General features: G+C 39.4%; 1 protein-coding gene across 1 annotated transcript in view; it reads right to left on the reverse strand.

Moving 5' to 3' along the window:
• The window catches only part of LOC124151459 (retinal guanylyl cyclase 2-like), a 596,567-nt gene that overhangs the window by 448,732 nt on the left and 131,063 nt on the right, over positions 1 to 16,772 (reverse strand). The window contains exon 8 of the mRNA XM_046523944.2: positions 4,212 to 4,283. Within this exon, the coding sequence (XP_046379900.2) occupies positions 4,212 to 4,283 (72 nt within the window). The remainder of the gene's footprint in view (positions 1 to 4,211; positions 4,284 to 16,772) is intronic.

A 16,772-nucleotide genomic window follows, 5' to 3' on the forward strand; every position in this document is an offset into this window, starting at 1 on the left:
GCGACTAACACGTGGAAACACAGTACTATTTGTAAATACATAGAAGTGCACAATGACTGTTGAGCCTGTTGAATAGTAACCTCTGGGGTTCGAATGTATCCCGTGAAACAGGACTTCCAGCGACCAAAGGTCTTGATAAGGTCATCTTCCATGCGGGCTTGGGCTGCAGACATAGCTGCACCAATTCTAAAGGAGTGACCTGAAAATTTGTCTGGACATAGTCCGGCTCGACACAGAATTGTGTTTAGCCAGGTTAAGAAAGTTACTCTTGTGATGGGATGGTAGCCGATGTCAATGACTTGCTGGTCATTACTAGAAGCTCCACATGGAACTCTGAAGGTGAGCAGCCGCTTGAGAGCTAGAAGGGGCAAGCTTCGTTAGAAGTAGCATATAGAGAAATGTTCACTCCCTGTCAAATGGGATCAGATTTAGAAACTTTCAAGTTCAAACTATAACACTGTCACACATTGTCTATGATAAGATCTTGCACACACAAATTAACTGCAGGATTGAAGGTGTGGTCACAAGTGAACTCGCCGCACCTGATAACCAAAAGAATGCTACGACACACATCATTTCCATAACCAGGTCGTTGTTTGGACCTAGAACTCCAGATCTACAGACGTTGATGATTTTGCACAGGATCGGGTACGTGAAAGGCAATTGTTTGGCTTCACCTGGCTTCAAGGTGTACCAAGTCAAATAATGTGTGCATTCCTACCTCTAAAAATGTAAATCTGATCCCGTCAATATAACTCTTCACAGTGATGCAAGTCATTTTCATGGAGCCAGATCAATATGCCAGGAAATATTGCAACAGTCCTTCGTTGATGGGGGGAAAATTCAGTACTTGTCCCAGTAACAGTCCAAATGTAGAGAGAAAACATACGTAACAAAGGAAGCCTGTGGCATAAGAATTGCGTGTACGTTGTCCAATAGCTGCTTTCCAAAGTCGGTGAAGACTCTCGCTCAGGACAACATTACTTGAGAGCTGAGAGAACACTTCATCAGTTGTGACTGTTCCTGGTGCCAGCGAGTGGAATGTCTGCATCTGAAAACGAGACACGGCATTGGCAATATCATTAACTTTTCCTGGCACATGCTTAGCTCTATGAAGTTACTGATAGATGAATACCAGGTAATAGTATGCAAGAGCAACATGAGTTGTGGACTTTTGGAGCGACCCTTTTTGATCACATGCACTGTAGGTTGATTATTGCAAAGAAACAGGATACGTTTTGTCGACCAACTACTGGCCCACAGTTCTACCGCGACTGAATGACACCCGAATGCCAACCTTTTATAAAAGTAGTATTTTCTCTGCCAGCAAAAAACCCAAATACTTCCAAAATTCAGGGTGGAGTCGAACTTGTTTAAACGCATCGGTGATGTCGACTTTACATATCCATGCCCCCTTGGCCAACTAGCTTTATCCTTGTGATGGCCTCATCAATAGTCACATAACTCAGAGAACAAATCTTCTTGTCAACAAGTTCATTGATACTGGGAATGTTGTCAAAATACATTGACAAGTCCAGTATTAGTCTTTTTTTGGGGCTGTATTTACCGAAGGCCACCCCAAGAGGGCTTACTCCATAGGGACTGAAGGGCGGGTGCTCGTAAGGTCCTATAAAATAGCACGTCAAGTTCTGTTTGAATCAAACTTGTGACGGCCTCGGGATATTTCCTGGCACTTAAATTATTAGACCATTCCACGGAAGTCACTGGGACGGGTCCATTGAGAAGGTAGTCTACAAAAGTGTCATCAGGATGGGTAATAAGTTCTGTGCTCATTTCTGTCACATTCAAAGATGATCTCACTGAAACTTCCGAGTGTTCTCATTTTGGCGTAGCTTTGGGCAATCTTGTTGACCATGATGTTTATCTTTGCAATGGAGACATATATAAGAATAGAAACAAGTAGTCCGAACACGGCCCTCTTGATTGAAATTGTTGCAAACCTCCTTCCCATCCAACCTCTGTTTCTACCTCTAACGTCTGTGGTGGGTGTCGCTTTTATCACTTGCTCGTAGAAGCTCTGGATACTTTGTGGGTAAACAGTTAGGGGCGGCTGGCTAAGCGAGGACACATGTTCGGTTGAGTGGGTCACACTGTGGCAAATTGCACAAGCTCTGCCTTAAACATTACATCACCAGGCCCCCGATATCGAGATCTCTATCACCCCATTTCACTGATATACCTAATGGCTGTCAAGGTAAGCTGTTCTGTCAGGGTTAGAAGCATAAAAAATTCTTTTATATATACTGAAGGCCTCCAGGAACTCTGGCAGAGTAAGTGTTGTTCAGACAGTGATCTTCTTTCAATTGGAGAGATTCCCCAATGAAATCAGGCGTTTGTAGTTCTCCTGATTGGGCCTGAGAAGAAGGGCCAAATTGACATATTTACCTTGTTGGATTTTGGTCACTAGTCTGGGGCTACAGTGTCGATATGTGGCAAGGTATTTGATGACACAGCAGTGGTAGAGACGATGGAATAGTCGTTGAGCTCTGGTCTAGGCCAGGTGTTGCGTTCTCTGTTTGTCGACTTGCGAAGTTGAGAATTAAAGCTTTCAGTTCTTGCAATTCTTTCAAAATGTTTGCAACATCCACTGAAGTGGGCGAAAGCGGAAGGACCTCCCTGTGCATGTCCTCCGTGTCTGAGGTGGTAGCAATGTCGTCAACAAAGTTCACTTCATTTGCAGGCACAAGGACATTGTCCTCACGCGATCTATTGTTTAAGTCATTCAGATTCAGTACAGAAAGTCTTTCTCGAGGTCGTGGCATCCCGGCAGTGGAGTCTAACGGATAAGATTCTGATGACGTCACAGTCGAAGTGGGACGGGATCTTGGATTTCGTTGTCTGTGGGGCAAAAGCGCATAACTGACACAGCATCTTTCTGCTCCAGGAAGTCGGAACTTTACGCCTAAGACCTGCAATTTACTCCTGATGTCTCTGGCCGTGAAATAAGGAAAGGCATTCACATGCCTTGTTTGCGGAAGCTCTTTACGTCCTTGTACAACTGGTGGGGTGTTAGAGCTAGAAGATGTAGGAACCCGTTTTTTCAGCATATTGCTTCTGAAGCTAACTTGCGAAACCTTGTTCATGATCGATAAAGACAATGGTGCAAGATTGAAAATCACATCGATAGAGTTAAAATCCATGCATAAGATAAACAGAGGAAGGAACTGGTCATGTGATTTGGCTTTAATATACATGGAAAAACACGGACTGTGCATGCCTACTTCCGACAGATTAAAAATAGCATTGGCAAACCAATCGCCTGCTCCAGAGATGAATCCTTGAAAGTTATCAATAGCACAAAAACATTGGGAACCTGCAGAATTGAATAACTGGTAGTAAGTATTGACAAGTGAATAAAATAAAAATAGCTAAACTGCCAATGTAATACAGATCTTATATATATTGATACTGACTTGAATGGGAGTGCTGATAAGAATGTAGCTGCTGCACCAACATATACACATTAACATTTGTTCTGACATAATAAAGTATATAAAGAACACCAATTCAAATTATACATTGTCATCTTGCTGTACATTACCAGATAAGTTCTTTCATTTGTACTCATGTTCCATTGACAGTGATTTATGTGGAATTATAAATGAAGATAAATTTGACATTTAGGTATGTTGAAAACGTGTTATGTACCGGATTAAGTGAAAACAATTCAACAAATACTGAAACCTCCACAGGATTAATGATCTGAATGCCTTTGTATAATTTTAACAATATATGTTAGATTGTCCTACACTGGCAGCTCCTCATGTTTATGCACGTTGAAGCTTCTGAGGAACAACTCATGCCACCAAGGGCACTTATCAATGAGATAACACACCTGACCAGTGTGGTGATCTTTGCACAAACTTGCTGAACAAAACATTTCTAACGCCAAACAAAACTTGAACCCTGTTTCTTTAAAAAAAATAGTGCCCTGGCACTGTACTCCACCTGGTTAAAAAATGTCAACAAAGACAGCCACTTAACAAACTTTGCTGTCAGTATTCCAGTTATATCACGGTGTGACAAGTACTGAGGACCAAAAACTAACACTGAAATCACCAAAATTTGAACAAACTATTATGTTACAATAAGACAACGCATTCCTGACAAGTTCATTTTCAGTGGTCCTGTGGTGTTTGAAGAGAACATGGAGGAGGCGCGACTGGTACAAATAACAAAAATTAACTCACTCGGACTAAATCAGAAAGCAGCGACAACTTGAAATCCCAGTCCAGCTTTATATCTTCGTTGTGGATAACATCCTGAAAAATATTAAGTTATACAATCACATTAAGCGAGTGGCAGTTAATAAGAGTGCTATAGCATATACATAACAAGAGGCTCATAGGGCCTGTATCGCTCACCTGGATATTTACGCAATCATGACAAAATATACATTTGCATTGTACATGTATATAATACTGCAAAAAAATTGTAATTTTTACTCTGTCAGCACTAAAGATGGGTGGATGGCAAATATAGCCAAATTACCCCTATTTGGCTCCGCCCCTCAGCCCCTTAGGGGGGCATCCTCCATTTGCACAATTTTGAATCCTCACCACCAGAAAATGCTTACAACCAAATATGGTTGATATCTATCTCTTACTTTCAATAAAGTGGAAAATTGTTTCCATTTGCGTACTTATCCTTAACTTGGGGAAATGTCAGAGGATTTAGCGGGCCAGTCCTATGTCTATACACTTTGTCACCGGAGATAATGAGTGATGGGTAGGATGTGGTCTAGCATCGTGAGCATGCAGCTCAATATTCCTACCAATAATTCTTGCAAACGGAGAAACCACATAACGCAAACTTTCATGAAAATACCGCTGCCCAGTCAAATTTCCATTCACAACAAGTGATAAGAGCGTTATCACTATCCCCCGCAATTGTGCACATTAAAATTTTGTTTGTTCACATAGTAGTAAATATAACTATAGAAAGCCTTATAAAGATAGCCACTTGGGCAGCTTCAAGTCATCAGAAAAATTGATTAAATCTGAAATTAATACACACAAATGTCTAACTCTAAGTATCTCTCAGATAAGCTAACTTGAGTAGTTACTACTGAGAAAACATGTTCTCATTGCACACACTATGCACCAAGTAAAAAAACATGGATTAAAGGGCCATAACTCCAATTTTCGAACTCGTCTTGACAAGTATTTCTTAGATAAGCATACAAACTTTCATTCAAGTAACTTCAGTAGTTCCTGTGAAAACTTGTACCCATTGCAGACAGTATGCACTTAGATGAGAAGTGAGGAGCAAGGGCCATAACTCTGCAAAAAAATAATTTACAGCACCAATTTTTGAACTCGCATCAAACATATAAGCATGTAAACTTTCATTCATGTTATTTCAGTAGTTGCTGAGAAAGTTTGTCCACAATTTCTCACAGTGTGCACTAAGTTGAAAATATGGAGCAAGGGCCAAAACTCTGTTACAAATGAATGTACAGCAGCAATTTTCAAACTCATTTGAGACCATGACCAGTAACATCAGTGCGTAAAAAAAATTTCTCAACTGAATAGTTTTTGTGAAAATTTGTCCACATTAAGAAGCGGACGAGCAGGAGGGACGGATGGACAGACTCCATTCCTATACACACCCCTCCACTTCGTGGTGGGGGATAATAACCACATCACTGTCATTTGTGATACCACCCCACGCCATGACACTCCTGCCACCATGTTGTTGATCATGGTCAATAGGTAATGGTGATTCTGGCTCACTTCCTCTGGAGCCAGATTTAAATACCTATACCACTACTTCAGATGGAATTTTTCATGTCAAAACGATGATGCAATTCAACAATCGTCATGAGATAAAGTTAAATTGGCTCTAGCTCACCACTACCTGGAGCCAATCAATGATACCATAGAGGGAATTTTTAGTACAAAAACGATGATGAGCCTAAACTAAATTGTAATGAAAATATTCTCTATTATTTTTACTCATACGTATACCATTATTTTTAACAAAGTGATTTTCAACATTTTTACTAAGTTCTTCGTTCATTTTACTAGGAGACCAGACTATATACTCTTCTTGGTAATTGGAAAGAAACAATTGATGACCGTATTTGGTTGGTTTGACATCATTGATATAATATATACCCTGTGGTAATTCTCTCCATTTGATAATTTTGTCCCTGAGCATAAATGCTTCGATAGCTTTTTCGAGTTCTTCCTTTGTTGGTTTGTAATTCTCCATTATTATATACTTATGTAAGCATTCGTTTAAGTGTGATCCAACGATAGGAAGCAATCTATTTTTAATCTCCAACAAGTTCTTTGGTTTTGTCATGGAATAATTGACGCGCTTGTTGTCTCCCCTTTTCTATGAACTTTTTTTTCTCGTCTTCGCTAATACCACTGGTCTTACGAGAATTTGATCGAATCTCCTGTTTCATTACGTTGTATTTGGTGAGTTCTGACAAAACTAAACAAAACTCCTCCTCAGATATCTTACAATCAGCCATTGCTGTTGAAATATGGTCCTCAGTGCTGTTCAACTTTGCTTCGGCGAGTATCCGAATATTATCATGTTTTAATGCTTTCTTTTGCAACTTACGAGAAATGAAATTTATTGCTATTCCTGCCAGTCCTGAGACTCCGGCAGCTATTTCCACGCCAAGTACGATAGGCGCCGCTACGATAATAAACCAACACCGGCTACACCGAGTCCCATGCCAGCCGTTACAAGCGCAGTGTCAACTCCGTCAAGAGCATTCACAGTTCTGCAATACTTTTTATATCATCCAAGTTTTAACTCCCTCTCCTTCTCTATTCGATGTTTTATGTCGCTTATTTGATGTAATCGAAATCCATCAACAGTATCCATCTTTTCAGATGCTTCATCGAGCACCGGATATAAACCCATAATGAATATTATCATATCATATAATAGTTTTTAATTGGTCTTGCTTCAATGTTTTTGCGAGTATACATCAACCTTATTAAATGTATATTATACTACATAAATATCTTAGTAAGAGAAATGCTATCACTTTTTATAATTTGGACCCCCTCAAGGGTTGCAACGGGTGGTGCTCCATTATATAATACTGCAACGTTGACGTTGGTGTTTCTTTAGCCATTTAATTGATAGACCTGGTAATATTTTGAAGGCATCCTCTGGTGCATCTCCAAACAAGACTTCAATAATAAGCGTAGAAAGATTAGGTATTGCACTCAAGTTATCTTTAATATCATTGAATTCAGTAACCAAATTTAAACTAACATTTTTTACTGCCGGACGACTCAATAACATATGACCTGGGTTTTCTGGCAGGGGAGAGACTAACACACTTTTTCGTTTTGAGGGGATATAAGCCCCGAGTACACTCCCACTATTTATTATCTTAGTTAAATGATGACCCTTACCCATCATCACATATGGTGGGGTAATGACGATATTCAATAGCCACTCGATATTTTTTTCAATCATGGTCATTTATTATTTATTATCATCGTTGCGAGTAAGATTGTATAAAGTGTTTTTATTCAGTCCACTAACGTCGACATCGCTTAAATCTCCTAGATTACCTGTGAATGTAACTTCTTTCCGCTTGTATACATTATCTTGTAAGTGTAAAGTGTATAACTTACCATCAATACCAGGTTTACCGAATCCTTCTGTGTCTCCGAGGTCGGAAAGCGCAATTGTATTACATTGTCTGAGTGTTCCAGGGCCTGATGAATCAACCATTATTTATAATATGGAGTGTTACACTCAAGTATCCTATAGGTACAGGTTGATGTTTTACATCTAATACAGATATTTTGAGGTCTGAAATAATACCCTGCTTTAATTTTTTATATTGTAATGATGAGAACGATTCCGTTCTACCGCTATTATATTTTTCATCTTTGACTGGAACAGCTCTCAGTAGAGTTGAAGGACTTTCTAGTTGAATATTATCCGTTGTAGTGATTTAATCAAGATGGATGCACAACTCCTTATAGGGAACTAAATCGGGTAATATAGTTCCTTGCAGGATTTATTATTGTCAATATTCCTCCTCCGGAGTTTACAAGTCCAAGTGTATCTGCTACGTCCGGGTTAAGCATTAAACTCTTTTCTCCAAGAGTTTAAAATCAGCATCCCATTCGTCTCATTTTGTGTGAGACTAACTCCCAAAGGCTTAAAAAATTCATCATTGAGTGAGCATACGCTGTAATACCCATCAGGTATAACAATGAGAGTGTGATCAATACCTAATTCACCTATTAAAAACCAATTATTTCTTCTTGCAGCACTTATATTGGTCCACCGCGGGTAATATGTTACATCGCATAGAGCGACTTCAAGTTGACCAGCTGAGTTATAGTATGAAGCAGTTAAATAGACTGACCATTTGTTATTCCAGGAGTGTAACATACATATTAAATATACAAAGATACTATATCATAACTTAAATATGAAATCAACTTACAAAGAGTTGCTTCCCTTGTCATATGTCAACCATGCAAGTTCTAATAAACGCTGATGCTTTAATCTGAGTTGGCTATGACTATCCAGACATGTGTACAGCATACACAGCACGTAACATGGTGGCAGCAGGTGACTTTCTCACTCCTCAATGATACCACGACCTATTTATGTCAGTTTTATGTCTGAAATGCTATGTGCAAGCCGAGGTATTTCAGACCACGTGAGTTCGTCTGCTATCATTCAAATGTCTCAGCAGTGATGTCACTCGCTGAAATGAATGAACACTTGAATCTATTAGCTTAATTTGACCTGATAAGTGACATTCTGCACACTCGAGAGATTCCTGTCTGCATTTGTCGATGTCAATTAGCTACAAGTGTGTATTGTCTGTGAAGTCTTCAAATATGGCCGACAATCCTCCTCAAGTTCAACGGCCTGTTAGTGGTATCAAACATCCATCACCTCTTGTTAGTGAATCCAACATTGCTGAAAATTGGAAAACATTCAAGCAGAAATGGACAAATTAAGGGAATATCAAGTAGCTTTGCTCCTAAACACACTTGGTGATGAAGCCTTAAAAGTTTTTAATGGATTCCATTTTCAAACACCAGAAGCTGAGAGAACTGTCAAAGAAATTCTAGACAAATTCGAAGCATTTACTATTGGTGAACTTAATGAGACATATTCGAGATACGTCTTCAATCTCAGAAAACAGAAGGAAGGAGAGACATTTGAAAATTTCTTAGGATCAATCCGTTCTCTTGTGAAAACCTGCAACTTTTGTCAGAATTGTATCTCTTCAATAAAAAGAGATAGACTCATCCTTGGAGTAAGAGATCCCGACACTCAGCAAGCACTGCTCAAAGAGAGGGACCTCACCCTAGAAAGATGTATCGACATCTGTAAAGCCACTGAAAATGCATCAGTTCAGTCAAAGTTGATCAGACCTGAACCAATCAATAGAGTTGCAATAGACTCTTTGAGATCAAGGCAAAAGAATCCTCTTCGATCAAGTCAAAAGATGAAATCTCCATCGAGAAGTCAGAGACCCCAATCTCAGCATGAAAGAGACTGTAAATTCTGTGGTTATTCTCATATCATGGCTAGAAAAGTTGTCCTGCATGGGGAAAAAAGTGCACGAAGTGTCACCAGCTGAATCATTTTGCACCAAAGTGTCCCAGTAAGAAGCAATACAGCAAAGTCAACAATGTTGAGCTTCCAGATGAAGATTGGATAAATTCTGTGCATGGAGATTCAAACACAGACAAGCCTGCTAAATGTAGAATGACCGTGGAGGGAAGAGATGTCGTCTTCACTATTGATCCTGGTGCTGCTGTTAATATCATTCCGTCTTCTATTGTCCAGGACAAGTTGAAAAGTCTGAAACCTACAACTAAAAAGTTGAAGATGTGGAATGAGACTGATGTCACTCCTCTTGGTTACCTAGACATTCTTGTTCAGAATCCTGCTAACAAGAAAAGTATTCTGTTGAATGTGGGGTTGTGAAAGAGAACTTTTCACCTCTCCTAGGTGTCAAAACTGTTACACTCATGAACCTAGTCACAATTCATGAGAAGAATATTGAGCGTGTTGCCAATATTGAAGTTGTTGAAAAGGTTCAGTGATGTGCTGGATCGTAAACTTGGTACCTTTAGTGGTGTTGTTCATCTGTCAGTTGATAGTGCGGTGAGATCAGTTGTGATGCCAAACCCCCGTGTTCCTGTTGAACTGCGCTCAAAGTTGAACACTGAGTTAGACAGACTGGAGAAGTTAGGTGTGATTGCGCCCGTCAGTGAGCCAACCCCCTGGGTAAACCAAATCGCAATTACGCAAAAGAAATCAGGTGAACTTAGAATTTGTTTGGATCCTCAAGAACTAAACAAAGCCCTTTGTAGAGAGCATTACACCCTGCCTGTGCTTGAAGATACCTTACATGAGCTAGGGAAGTCTAGAGTTTCCTCCAAAGCTGACTTGTAATCTGGATACTGGCATGTCCAACTCGATGAGGAGTCAAGTCTTCTTACGACCTTTTGGTCGTTATCGATTGCTCAGGTTGCCATTTGGACTTTCTGTGTCGTCAGAAACCTTCCAAAAGAAGTTGATTCAAGCCCTTGATGGTCTGCCAGGTGTCGTCTGTATTGCTGACGATGTGCTGATTCATGGTCGGAACCTAGAAGAACATGATGCTCATCTTGGAGCATTTCTAGCAAGATGTCGCGAGAGCCATATCAAGCTGAACCCATCAAAACTTGAACTGCGATTGAGTAAAATCATCTTCATGGGACATTTGATAACCAAAGATGGTTTGAAGTCTGATCCCGAGAAGGTCCGAGCAATTCAAAACATGGTTCCACCAACAAATCTTGAAGAACTTTGACGTTACCTTGGTCTTGTGAACTACTTGTACAAGTTCTTGCCAAACTTAACTGATGTACTAGCTCCTCTGCGTAACCTTGTAAGAAAGGACGTTGCCTGGATATGGTCCAGTTCTCAACAGGAATCCTTCCAAAAGGTGAAGGACATGGTTACCAAGGCACCTGTATTGTCATATTATGATCCAGAGAAAGAGCTGACAGTTGAGAATGATGCATGTGAACATGGCATTGGCTCAGTACTGATGCAGGAGGGAAAGCCTGTCGCTTTTGCCAGTCGCTCGCTAACTGACACTGACTAAAGATTTGCTCAGATAGAAAAGGAAATACTCGCCGTGACCTTTGGTCTTGAGAAATTCCACCATTACACATATGATAGAAGTGAAACTGTGATAACTGATCACAAGCCACTAATGTCTATCGTCAAGAAGCCCTTGTCTAGAACTCCCAATAGACTGCAGTCATTACTACTGAGGACCCAGCGATATGTGTTTGATCTTCAGTATCGACCTGGAACAGCTATTCCTATTGCTGATACACTCTCCAGAGCGACATTGCCTGACAAACCTTCCTCTGAAACTGTGTATGTGAATAATGTCTATCATCTGTCAATCAAGGACAAGCTAATGAATGACATTAGAGTTGCAACTGCATCTGATGAAAGCCTCACCAAGTTGAAATCAACTATAATGAAAGGATGGCCAACACATAAGGAGAATCTGTCCTCTGAGCTTACTCCTTACTTCAGTTACAGAGACGAACTCACCATTCAAGATGGGATAATTCTTCATGGACCTAGAGTTGTCATCCCACTTCCATTGAGAGATGAGATATGTTGGTCACATGGGGATAAACTCTTGTCTACGCTGTGCAAAGACACTTGTGTTCTGGCCCTTGATGTCAAGTGACATAAGACAGTATATCGAGTCCTGTGATATTTGTGCTCGATTCAGTGATAAGCAATCACCAGAACCTCTGATTATGCATGAGATTCCTGATCATCCCTGGGAAAAGGTGGGAACTAATATTTTCACCATTGAAGGTAGGAATTACCTTGTGACTACTGACTACTACAGCAATTTCTTTGAAATTGACTTTCTGCCTGAAACCACTTCTGATGTTCTGGTTACCAAGTTGAAGCACCACTTTGCTCGTCATGGTATACCTAAAGTCGTCATATACCTCAGTATACCAGTGAGAAGTTCAAGAAGTTCAGTCAGTCTTGGGGTTTCTCTCATGAAACTTCCAGCCCTGGTAACAGTAAAGCTAATGGTGCTGCCGAAGCTGCCGTTAAAGTAGCTAAAAGGATGATGAAGAAATGTCTAGCTGCTAAAGAGGATCCTTACCTGGGATTGTTGAATGTGAGAAATACACCGACTGAAGGCGTACAAACAAGTCCAGCCCAAAGACTATTTGGTCGACGAACACGTACTCAGGTTCCTTGTACGTTAAAGACTATTCAACATGATTCTGGTCCGAATGACAAGCAACAACTTGAAGACAAAAGGATGCTTGTAGTTGAGAGACATAACCGGAAGTACTCAGGAAGACCTCTCAAACCCTTACAGGTTGGTGATACTGTCAGAATGCAACCCATTCAATCCGGCAGGAAGGAATGGAATGAAGCTACTGTGACAGCTAAGATCAAGCCGAGAACCTACTCTGTGAGATCTGATAATGGTCACTGTTTCAAACGGAATAGACAACAACTTAGTCTCGCCAGAAAGTCTCGAGTTGAGGATGATGTTAATCTTGAGATTCCAACATTCCCAACATGCCAGTCGCCAAGAAGATCTAGAGATGATGAACTTATTCAGGACAAGCAATGTGTTCAGTCTAGTGCTAACCTCTCTAATACTCAGACTGATTCTGTCATTCCAACTAGAGATGTTCCAAAGAATACCTCATCTCCAATCTCCAAATCTGACATGTTCAAGACAAAGTCTGGGAGAGTAGTTAAGCCAGTTAAACGTCTTGATTTGTAACTCTTGGATGTGTTCTTTAACAGTTTTCCAAAGACTGGAATAATATGTGTTTCTGATGTTGTTTTGTTAAAACTAATAATTTTGTCATTGCAAGTTGACAGCGAACTTTAATTCAGGAATTATAGGAAAGTGCTTTAACGGAATGTTACAGTGAACTGTATACTGTATTCCAGTAGATGGACCGACTCGGTAATGAAACTCATTTCTTGGATTATTGTACCTATGGTTAAAGGTTTAATTACTTTATTTGTTTTCCTCAAAGAAAGGGAGATGTTACTTGATATGCAGTCTTGTGACAAGAGTTGCTTCCCTTGTCATATGTCGACCATGCAAGTTCTAATAAACGCTGATGCTTTAATCTGAGTTGGCTATGACTATCCAGACGTGTACAGCATACACAGCACGTAACAGATATTCTCAAATGAGAAAAGCTGAATTGATTGATTTACTCGGTTTGGAATACAACAAACCCAAGAATGTTAGAGAACTCAAAGCTCAAGCGAAAAAAAGTTGCCTGAGAGGTTATTCTCGAATGAGAAAAGCTGAATTGATCGCTTTACTTGATAATAATCAACCCGATGATAAAAATGAACCCACTGTTGTTGATAATAATGAGTTAAAATTTGTACCCACAGCCGGCGTTGGTAAATATCTAAGAGGTTGGAAGATGGATATTAATTCCAACATGGATGTTAATGATGTTAAGCCCATCGTATCGAGCAAAATTAATGAGGAGTTAGATGATTTAAATAGTATAAAATACCAGCTGACGATTAAAATGTCATTGAGTAAAAGTAACGCAGACAATAGCACTAATTATACCGAACCTTATTTCCAGAGCAATCAAGAAGTTATAACCCAATCCGATACTATGAGCACATCATTAGATAAATCAATTCAGAGGATACAAGAAACTTTAGAACGCTGGACTAATAGAGGTTCAGGTTGGGGTGTGGATAAAATCGATAGTTTATATTTAGATAGCAAATTATATGCCTTTCAAAGGTGGATCTTATATAGATTTACCCTCGTATTATAAAAAGAAAAAAGCCATAATTAATGTAAAAAATAAAGGCAATGACTGTTTCAGAATGATGATAAGATCTGCATTGTTCCCCATAGACAAGAATCCGGATAGGTCTTCTAGCTATCCCCAAAATGATGGACTAAACCTTGATGGTATAGAATAAATATACTATAGATGAACCTACACCAATCTCACAAATCGATAAGGCCGAAAAGCAAAATAATTTAGCTATAAATGTTTTCGGACATTCTTCTAAAGGAATTGTTGTACACAGGATAAGCTCCGCTCCGGAACATATTCCCAGAATCAATTCATTTCTGATCGAAAAAGTTGGTAAATATCATTATACGTATTTAAGCAGGCTGTTATGCGATCAAACAAAACAGGTAGAAATATTTCTGCGAAAGATGCCTGCATGGGTACAGCAGACAAGATCTTTTAGAAGCGCATAAAGAAGACTGCAGAGGTGTTGGACAGACTGCTATCAGGATTGATATGCCTAAAGAGGGGAAAAATATATTAAAATTTGAACATTATTGTAATGAAATGCTAGCACCGTACGTAATTTACGCTGACTTCGAAGCACTTATCAAACCGATAAAAAATACAGGCCGAAGCACCCAAGATAGTTTTACGTACAAAACTCAAAAACATATTCCTTGTGGGTTTGGATATATAGTTGTAAGGTATGATGGGAAAACAAACCCGCCCGTGATTTACAGAGGTCCCGATGCAGCGGGAAAGTTCCTAGAATACCTTCAAAACGAAGAGAGAATAATCAGGGAATATTTATAGCGTAAGAAACCCATGTGTATGACGAGGGATGATTGGAGGGCCTATAAGAAGTCAACTAGTTGTCATGTTTGTAATAAACCTCTGAATCGGGATTCCGTATGAGATCATTGCCACGTCAAGGGTAATTATCGGGGAGCCGCGCATAACAAGTGTAACTTGAAACTAAAAATGAATTCTCAAACAATACCCATCCTCGTTGTGTTTCATAACCTTAGAGGATATGATTCTCATCTCATTATGCAAGCTATCTCAAAGACCGACGGCGGCTTAACGTGCATTCCTAATAATATGGAAAAATACATATCATTCCAGTTGACTAAAACTATACATTATACGGACAAGGATGGGAAAGCCAGAATAAAGCAAAGTAATGGGCTTAGATTCATAGACTCCGTACAGTTTCTGTTATCTTCCCTGGAAAATTCAGCTAATGTGAACAATCCTGATGACTTTGCAATAACAAATCAATATACTGATCGGTTAACACAACATTTGTTGCTGAGAGAAGGTGTATATCCTTACGAATATAAGGATGATTGGTCTAGATTCAACGAAACTAAATTACCACCCCTTGAATCATTCTGTAGTAACTTAACAGAATCTAAAATAACTGATGTCGATTATGAACACGCTCTGACGGTGTGGGATAAATTAGGTTGTAAGAATTTAGGTGATTATCACGATCTGTACTTAAAAACCGATGTACTGTTACTCGCCGATATATTCGAGATATTTAGAAAGACATGTTTAAAACAATACGGCTTGGACCCGGCATGGTACTATTCCAGTCCCGGACTATCGTGGGATGCATTGTTGAAGATGACCGGTGTAGAACTAAAATTACTCACCGATTACGATATGCACTTGTTTGTTGAGAAGGGGTGGTATATCGATGGTAGCGAAAAGGTATTCTAAAGCTAATAATAAATTAGTGGAAGGATATGATCTGAGTAAACCCTACACACACATATTATATCTCGATGCCAAAAATTTGTACGGATGGGCTATGAGACAACCTTTACCCACAGGTAGGTTTGAGTGGGTCGATGTGAATGATATCCCCTCAGATTCTGATAAAGGGTACATACTAGAAGTTGACTTGGAATATCCAAATTCGTTACATAAAGACCATAACAGTTAACCGCTAGCTCCTGAAAGATTAATGGTTAATAAAGATTGGATGTCGGAATATCAACACTCCTTGATGGGTAATACTAGGTTAGCTAACGTAGAAAAACTCGTACCAGATTTGATGGATAAGACAAAATATATAGTTCACTACAGAAATCTCCAGTTATATCTATCGTTAGGTATGAACCTAAAGAAAATACACAAGAGTTCTAAAGTTTGATCAAAGCCCTTGGATGGAGCCCTATATAAGGCTGAACACAGATTTAAGAAAAATAGCTACCAGCGATTTTGAAAAGAATCTATATAAGCTCATGAATAACTCAGTATTTGGTAAAACTATGGAGAATCTAAGGAAGTGTGTTGAAGTTAAATTAGTCAGATCTAATGAGGAAGAAAGACTCAGGAAACTTATAGCCAGTCCGGCTTTTAACAGAAGCAAGATATTTGATAACGACTTAGCCGCACTACATATGCAGAAGAGTAATATAAAATTACAGACCCGTGTGCGTTGGTATGAGTATTCTTGACTTGTCAAAACACTTAATGTATGACTTTTATTACAACGAACTTAAGAAACAATGCGGTGAAAGATGCGAGGTGTTAAATACCGACACAGATTCTTTGTTGATTGAAATACAAACCGAGGATGTGTATAAAGATATGGCAGAAAAAATAGATATGTACGACACGAGCGATTACCCAAAAGATAATCCACTGCACAGCGTAGTAAATAAAAAGGGGTTAGGTAAGATGAAGGATGTATGTGCTGGGACCCCTATTGTGGAGTATGTCGGATTAAGACCTAAGATGAGTTCTATAAAGAAGTCCGATAATGGAGAGATAAGAAAAGCTAAGGGTGTTAAGAAGAATGTGGTAAAAAAGCATATCAAACACGAACAGTATAAAGAAGCATTATTCAACAGTAGAACATTCAAACACCAGATGAACTATGGTTAATGGTTCAGCCTCCTTGTAGCGACCAGCCACATCCACTACGGTTAT

Source organism: Haliotis rufescens, unplaced genomic scaffold (genome assembly GCF_023055435.1).
Source record: "Haliotis rufescens isolate VD_foot unplaced genomic scaffold, xgHalRufe1.0.p SCAF_9, whole genome shotgun sequence".
Taxonomy (NCBI): domain Eukaryota; kingdom Metazoa; phylum Mollusca; class Gastropoda; order Lepetellida; family Haliotidae; genus Haliotis; species Haliotis rufescens.